Raw genomic sequence first — 7,796 nt, forward strand, 5'->3', positions numbered from 1 at the left:
CTCAGCCACAGTTTTATTGGATTGGGCATCCTTGCTTGGTGTTCAGCAATATAGGAAATGGACCCAAAGAAGAGATAGAACTATTCTACTTCTCTTCCAAGGCTCAAAATAATTCTAATGTTTTTAAGTGCCCCAATCATTTCCTGTATTCTCGAGGTGCTTAGTAAAAGGGGCCAGAACAAGAGTCCATCTCTGCCACATTGTCTTAGAGGTGTAATTAAACTGCCAACCAGGTGCCCTGTCATGTTCTCAAAGAATTGTATTAGTTGCACATCCGGACAGGCACTCAAGAGGTTAAAGAGTTCCTGCCAAGAAGGTGTTGATATTTAAATGATGGCCTGGTTAGATTATGTATTACATATCACAAACTAACAGGGTGTGAACTTGCAGCTTTGTACACATATACAACTCATCCTGGAGCCGACAAAATCCGTTCTTGGTAAAAGCATAGAAATAGGCATAGTTGGGAGCCCCTTCAACATGTAAGGGCTTCTGTTTGCAAGGGGTTACCACAGATACTTGGAGGCCACCCAGAAAACATCCTTAAGTGCAGAACTCCTAGCTACTTTTCTCTGCCAGTATCATGCCTACAGCTGCAGGGGCAGCCAAGCATGGCTGAGCATTGTGCCTGGAGAGGAAGAGCCATTTTCCTGGTCCCAGCCTCTTCAGCAGAGTTTACTCCCCGTGTTCTCTGTGCTCTACCTCCGGGGATAGTTCAGTAGTTGTGACTGTGGGTGAAGTGTCCTCGGTAGCACCAAGACCCAGCTGCCCATAAAACAGTGGACATTTTGGCTCTGTGTTCAGCAGTAAGGGGACAGTTAATAAGTTGGGACCATATAGCCATGGGTGACATCAGGAAGCTGTCCGACCCTCCCCCAGCCCCCAGAATATCTCCACACAGGTGGGTTTTGTCATATCTAGGATGCTGATGTTGAAATATGCACCTTTTTAGAATGTGTTGTTTTGCAAAATTCTAGGGCCTGAGGCAGTATAATATATCACAGTGCTCTGGGAGCATGGGCTCTGGCACCTGCCTTCAGGTTCAACAAAAAAAGTAAGAGTTATTGACCTCTCTTCGCTCTGTTTTCTTACTTGTGAGATAGGTTCCTCACAGGTGGGTTTTAGCACAGTGAATCCTCAGCAGATAACGGCCGTTATCACTTTGTTGTTTGTTTTCCCATAAACCCTTTCTAGACCAGCTGTGGGGGGTCAGGTCCTCCTGCCTGGCATCTATTCTTTCTTTATTTCCAGCTCTGTGCCAATAGGCACCAGAAAGAAGAGCACATAGTACGATTTGGAAACCCTTATTGCTTCAAGAGTCAGTCTTGGAATCCTTTTGATATCATAATTTATTTTAGTAAGGCCCAGCATAATTGCCCTCGTACTTCAAGGTTATGAAACATGCTAGTTTGAGCAGAGCAGTCGAGATGAAAGTGTCCTGACTTGTACCAACTTTTATTAGCCCATTTGCCTCTCAGGTAAAATGAGGAGAAAAATAAATTAAATCATCATTCTTCAACTACTCATTATATATTCTCTCTTCCTCTGGGACGAGTAGATGAAACTCAACTACCTCTTTTCCTTTTTATGAACTAATATGTACAATGTCTGTCCTAATGCAGTTTTGTCTTTCTTACATTGCTGTCAACACTTTTTGTAGTTGTGCAACTTCAGTCCTTTTGGCAACATCAGTCTGTCTTCCCGCCACAACCCCCCTCCCCGAGTTAGGTGACTTCCACAGTGAAATATGTTTGTAAATTCCACCCACTCTGGACCTAACAGCCCCAAGCTGGCTCCCAGGGGCTCCCAAGAAACTGCGGGTCTAATCATCACCCTTTAAGATCAAGACTTGAAGACAAAGGGGACATCTTTGTCAGCTTCTTAAAAAAATCAAGGAGTTCCTGGAATTTTTTTGACCATACACACATATAAAAGCTCATTTCAATTTTTCTAACTTGGGGAACTGCCCAAAAACACTGCATTTTTCTTTTAATTCTCTGTGTAGAAGTTAGTTCATGTTGACACTTGCAGAACATTTAAATCTAATTAAAGCAAGGATACCATGACAATATGCCAAGAGAAGTCTTGCCTCAGGATCTATTCTTTATCCCTTTGGGTCTTGATTTCCTCTTTGGGGGGCCTTCATCTTTAGCGGTCACATGGTGTACAAAATTACCAAACCATTTACTGCTGACCAGATTTGACTTAAAAATACCAGGAGTGTGTATGTTTTTAAAAGCTTTTGCTGTGGCCACGATTGCCATTCTCTGAGATGCGGGCATGGTTGAGGATGGGAAATTGGAGAAGGACGTGTGATAGTTAGGTCCATGTCCCGAGAAGGACAGAGCAAGGTCATATTTATATTGGCAGTTTGTCGAGTTAAAATGAACCACTTCAAAGGGGCAGGAGGCCATGCTTAACTGAATAGGTTGGCTCTAAATAGACGGGTTTTACCTTCTGACAGTTCCAGGCATTTAATTATAAACGACCAGTCATTTAATTATAGAATGTTTCACATACTAAAAGGAAGAAAAGGGTATAATAGGTTAACACATTTGATTGAAAGCCTTGTTTAAATGTTTTCCCTACAGCTGTTCCCTGCATTAAGAAACTTGGCGTGTAGGAAATCCATGAAACCCGATTCATTAATCAGATTGCTTCTACTTAAGCAATAACCTGCATCTAAAGATCCAGTGGGAAACGTGCTATACTAGCAATTATCAAAGATTCAGCATTTCTATCCTTAGTGACACAGCTGGATCAGAGGAAAGGCCTTCTTTAACCCATAGAGATTATTTTACTGTAAAAAGAAAATTGTGTTTTGAACTTTCATGTTATAAATAAAGACAGAGCAATGACATTGTCTTTCAGTAACTGCTCCTTATTTCTCAGATCATTCCTTTTTCTTTTTTCTTTAAGATTATTTATTTATTTGACAGAGAGAGAGAGAGACAGCGAGAGAGGGAATACAAGCAGGGGGGCGTGGGAGAGGGAGAAGTAGGCTTCCCGCGGAGCAGGGAGCCTGATGCGGGGCTCGATCCCAGGACCCTGGGACCATGACCTGAGCCGAAGGCAGATGCTTAACGACTGAGCTACCTGGGCGCCTCTCTCAGATCATTCCTGAATGGAGATAGTAGAATTTGAACTTGAATGAGGATGAAACTATTTTGGTCCACAGTTGAAAATATTACAATATTCTTATTGTTCTTAACTACTCCAGGTCTAGTTAGTGGCTTACGAGTATGTGTTTGGAGCTACTGTTTTTATGTCTGCCACACAAGCCAGTCCTTGGGCAGTTTCCCACACGGTCTCTCTCACCACTGGGAATGACCGTGTCTGTGTGTCCCGTCCTGGGCCCGCCTCCGAGCTCTCTGTTCTCACTGCTGACTGAGGCCTGGTGGCCTGTACATGGAGCCACCCCCCTGGCACCTAAACGTGACAAGCTATCGGTTTTCTTCCAGCGCTCTGGCTCAGTTACCTTCCCATCCTGGTCACTCTGGTTCCAAACCTTAGAGTCTTCATGAAACATATCTCCCAGAGCCTCCTCCAGCCTTCCTCCAGCCCCCCTAGACCACTTTGTGGTCAGTATACATTCTGCCTTTTCGCACCTTAGTACCTTCCTGCGTGGTCCTCTCCACCTGGAGGGCCCTAATTTGAACCCGAATCTTCTCTATCCTTCAAGTTTCTACTCAGATCCCAACCCCCCACAAAGCCTTCTAAATCGCTCATCAGAATTCATCTTCCACCCTCTCTCCTCCCACCAATTGCACTTTGTATGCTGTTAACACCCACAGTTGACTTTTCCCCAATGTTTTATGGTTAACATTTTCAGATGTTCAGAAAAGTTGAATGACTAGCACAGTAAACACTCATGTATTTGCCATTTAGATTCTACAATGAACATTTTGTTGTCTGTCACACATCCAGCCATCCATTCCTCCACCAGCCCATCAATCCACCATGTATACATATTATATATATAATATATGTAATTTTTCAAATCACATGTCAGACGGCAGTACATTTTACCCAGACATTTTTATACGCGTACTGGTTTACTTTTCTTTTTTAGATAAAATTTATATACAGTGAAATGCATAAATCTTTAATGTAGCATTTAATGAATTCTGACGCAAGTATGCACCTTAGTAACCAGTCACTATCCAGATATAGAACATTACCTTCACACCAGAAAGTTGGCTTGTGTCCCTTCTCAGTTGATTGTCATCTCCACTCCTGAAAGCATCCACTGTTCTGATATTTTTTCAGCACAGATTAGTTGGGCCAACTTTTGACTTCCTATAAATGAAGTCAAACAGGATATACTCCTCTGTGTAAGACTTTTTGAGATTCATCCATGTTCTTGCATATATCAGTGGGTTGTTCCTTTTTGTTGCTGAGTGATACTCCCTTTAACGAATATACCATGTATGTTTATCCGTATCCTGTTGATAGAAACTTGTGTCATTTCCAGTTTAGGGTTGTAAAGTCCTTTTTTGTTGACATACCTTCATTTCCCTCAGGTAAATACCTAGGAGGAAATTGCTGGATCATAGGGTAGGTGTGTGCTTAGTTTTATAAGAAACCACTAGATCTTTTTCTAAAGTGGTTGTACCATTTCACCCTTCCATCACTGATGTGTGACAATGCAGGCTGGCCCACAGCCTTGCCTACATTTGCTCTTTGTAATTTTAGCCATTCTGGTGGGTGTGTTGTATCTTTTCGTGGTTTCAGTTTTCTTTTCCCAGATGACAATGATGTTGTATCTTCTCAGTGCCTGTTAGTTGTGTTTATTTGGTTGTCTCCTTTTGTGAAAGGTCTACTCAAATCTTTTGTCCATTTTAATTTTTTTTAAATTCTTTTTATGATAAGCTGGAGTCCTTTATATATTTTGGATACCAATCTAATGTGAGATATATATTATGTTGAGTATTTTCTCCCATTCTGTCATTTACCTATTTTCTTCATTGTTTCTTTTAAAGAATAGAAGTTTCTTATTTTGATGAAATCAATATTGCAATTTTTTTCTTTTATGGTTATTACTTTCTTGTCCAAAGGAACCTTTGCCTGCCTCAAAGTCGCAAAGGTATTTTCTTCGACACACTTCATAATTTTAGCTTTTACAGTTATTCATATTGTGATGTAGCCTGTTTGTCTTTGACTGACCTGGCCTGATCCTTTCTACACAGCAAATACTCAAGATATATTGAATTGCATTAAAGGTTGAGATTGTAATAGAGGACTCTAGCAATCTTTTAATGTCTCCATGTTGAAATGAGTTTTATGGGATCCACCCCCAAATTAAATGCCAGTGTATAGAGCCCTGTCCAACCCTTGGGTTACCAATATCTGCCAAGAATATAGGTCAAGGCAACAGGTTGATTGCTTGAATATGTGTCTTCAGCTTCTTTGGAGTGAAGAGTAGAGATAGATTTAGCTTTTTACTGAATTGTTAATATGTGCTAGACACGATGCCTCATTGTTTTCTACTACATCTTCTTGTTTTATCTTGATAGCCACCTTGAATGTTAGATGAGGAAATCTGAGTACCAGAGATGTTAAGTGACTTCCTCATTATTCAATTAGAAAGTTGCAAAGCTAGGAGTTCTCCAAAATAGGAAAATCTGGAGGAAAGCCAATAACTTGATTCTGATACAAGATTTCCACAAAAGAATAACATTTAATTGATTTTAAAGTGTATGAAACTAGATAATAAAACTTGATAAACAACTAAACGTATTAAGTTCTGAACCAGTGCACTCAAAGATAACTAAAAATTCAGCCTAACATCACTCTAAGTATATAGTAATATCTGCAATATAAAAACTCTTGGGAAACGAATTTGGTCCTAAATCTCTATTAAAATCATAAGTAGCCTCAGGGTCCACCCACTGCCCAAGAATTTTTTTCACTCATGACTTTTTGTAGCGTTTACGTAAGCAGGTCATACAAGCTCTCATTTCAGAAAGCCAGAATGTTCCCCTCGTGTATAGTGTCTTTGTCCCTCTTTATTGTCTGCAGGTGGATGTGTTGGCTGATCTTTTCTTTGTTCACAGGTATGCTTCAGAAGTGTCCTTCTATCGATGACTTTGTAAATGCCCTTGTTTCCGACTTGGATCCGGACTTTGAAACTTTCCTCATGGATTCTGAATGATGGAAGCACCCTGGCTCTTTTAAATCAAGGTCGTGTAGATATGAACTTTGTTGTAAATACTACAGCTGTGAACACTCGTTTCTGATTTCATTATTCACTTCTGTAATAACTTCTGAAAACCCTTAAACTGATGGAACTTGGAATAAATAATTTGTTTTAATTATGCTGGCTTTTAGCCTGTTTGGCAGATTTTTGAACATATGGAAATCTACTCAGTGAGCTAATAAAAACTAGAGCCTAGTGTTGTTAAATTCAAGGTATGGGCACTTCCTTAAGCCAACCAGTCTCCTGTTGAACTTTTCCCCTTGCATCGATCTCTAATTGGTTAAATTAGAGACTTAATTAAAAGCAAACTTATTTTAGTTTGAAACAGTCTTCGGAAGAGTTACACAGTGTAGTTCTTTTGAATGATTACCATTGGAAAATGTGCTTGGAGCAAGTATGGTTTCCAGAGTACTCACAGTTGACTGCACTGATTTGCTCTGAGTGCTTAGCCTATGCAGATGGACTCAGAACAGAGAGGATTTGAACTTGTGCTTTTCTGGCTCGATTATGAATGTACAAAGATAAGTGCAATTACCAAGTGATGTGCCAAGATCCAGCATAAATGAGGAAAGGGGGATTCAGACCATGTCTGGCTTCATCCTGAACCCATCTGCTTTACATTCTTGCATATTGTATATGTGTTAATAATAGAAAAGAAATTCTTCAGTGGGGTTTTCCCACCATCAAAGTCAAGAATTTAATTATAGACTTGAGCTTAAAATGACATCTGCTAGCAGCCTCTTCGACTTCCCACTAAATGACCAAAGATGGTGCAAAAAGGCTAGATTTGAAATCCCCACAACTAGGACACATGTCCAGCCGATGCACAGGATCTGGAGGCATTTCTACAAGCCCAGAAATAGGTGAAGAAATGTCAGTGACCCAGGCATGCCAGATCCCCCTGGAAGCAAGGGGGAGACCTTTCATTCTGTCCCCACCTCCTGCTTGCACTGAGAACCCCAAAGTGTGTACTGGCCAGAGAGCTGAGCTGCTGGCCCACCACCTGGGCGGTGCTTTCACCTCAGCCACGGGGCTGCTCCCCATTTGAATTTCTCAGTCCGGGAACACTTGGAAACTGCATCTCCCAGAGAATACGTGGGCAGGAAGTAGGGTAGGCCTGGCAGTAGAGCCCCCTCTCAGGGAGGATAAGACTTGGGGGGATGATGGCCGCAGGAAGAGCCCTGATCCTAGTGCCTCAGGAAGAATGTAGCTGTATCTGTGCTCCACCCCCTTTCTTCACGGTCTCTGAGCCAAGGTGAGGGAAGATGTTGCAGAGTTGCATGGCACAAATGTTAACTCTGTTCCGGGAATGGACTTGAAGAAATTGACATCGACCTGCTAGTCAGTTATAAATAATTCTGAAAAGGTGCTCTGACAAGCTCGCAGGCGCCACCAACAGTGAGAAACCTCTGGGTTTCTGGGTTTACCAGTCCCTTTTCAGCTGAAGGTGGGGAAGGAGAAAAATCTGTGGGGAACCTATGTGGAAACATTCTTCAGAAAAAAGGAAAGGGAGAGATCTCCTGGAAGACCATAACTTGGAAAATTCTTTGTTAAAGGAAGTAAAGCACATGGTAGAAAACCTCTCTGGTATTCTTAG

General features: G+C 41.4%; 1 protein-coding gene across 3 annotated transcripts in view; it reads left to right on the plus strand.

The window, feature by feature from the left end:
* The window catches only part of MIPEP (mitochondrial intermediate peptidase), a 196,048-nt gene extending 189,731 nt beyond the window's left edge, over positions 1–6,317 (plus strand). For 2 of the 3 annotated variants that reach the window (XM_036117267.2, XM_078070558.1), the window contains exon 19: positions 6,057–6,317. In XM_036117267.2, the coding sequence (XP_035973160.2) occupies positions 6,057–6,154 (98 nt within the window). In that variant the 3' untranslated portion in view covers positions 6,155–6,317. Of the gene's footprint in view, positions 1–4,523; positions 4,558–6,056 lie in introns of all 3 variants that reach the window. The other variant, XM_036117268.2, reaches the window with a different exon arrangement.
* The last annotated feature ends 1,479 nt before the right edge of the window (positions 6,318–7,796 follow it).

This window comes from Halichoerus grypus, chromosome 4 (genome assembly GCF_964656455.1).
Source record: "Halichoerus grypus chromosome 4, mHalGry1.hap1.1, whole genome shotgun sequence".
NCBI classification, from domain to species: domain Eukaryota; kingdom Metazoa; phylum Chordata; class Mammalia; order Carnivora; family Phocidae; genus Halichoerus; species Halichoerus grypus.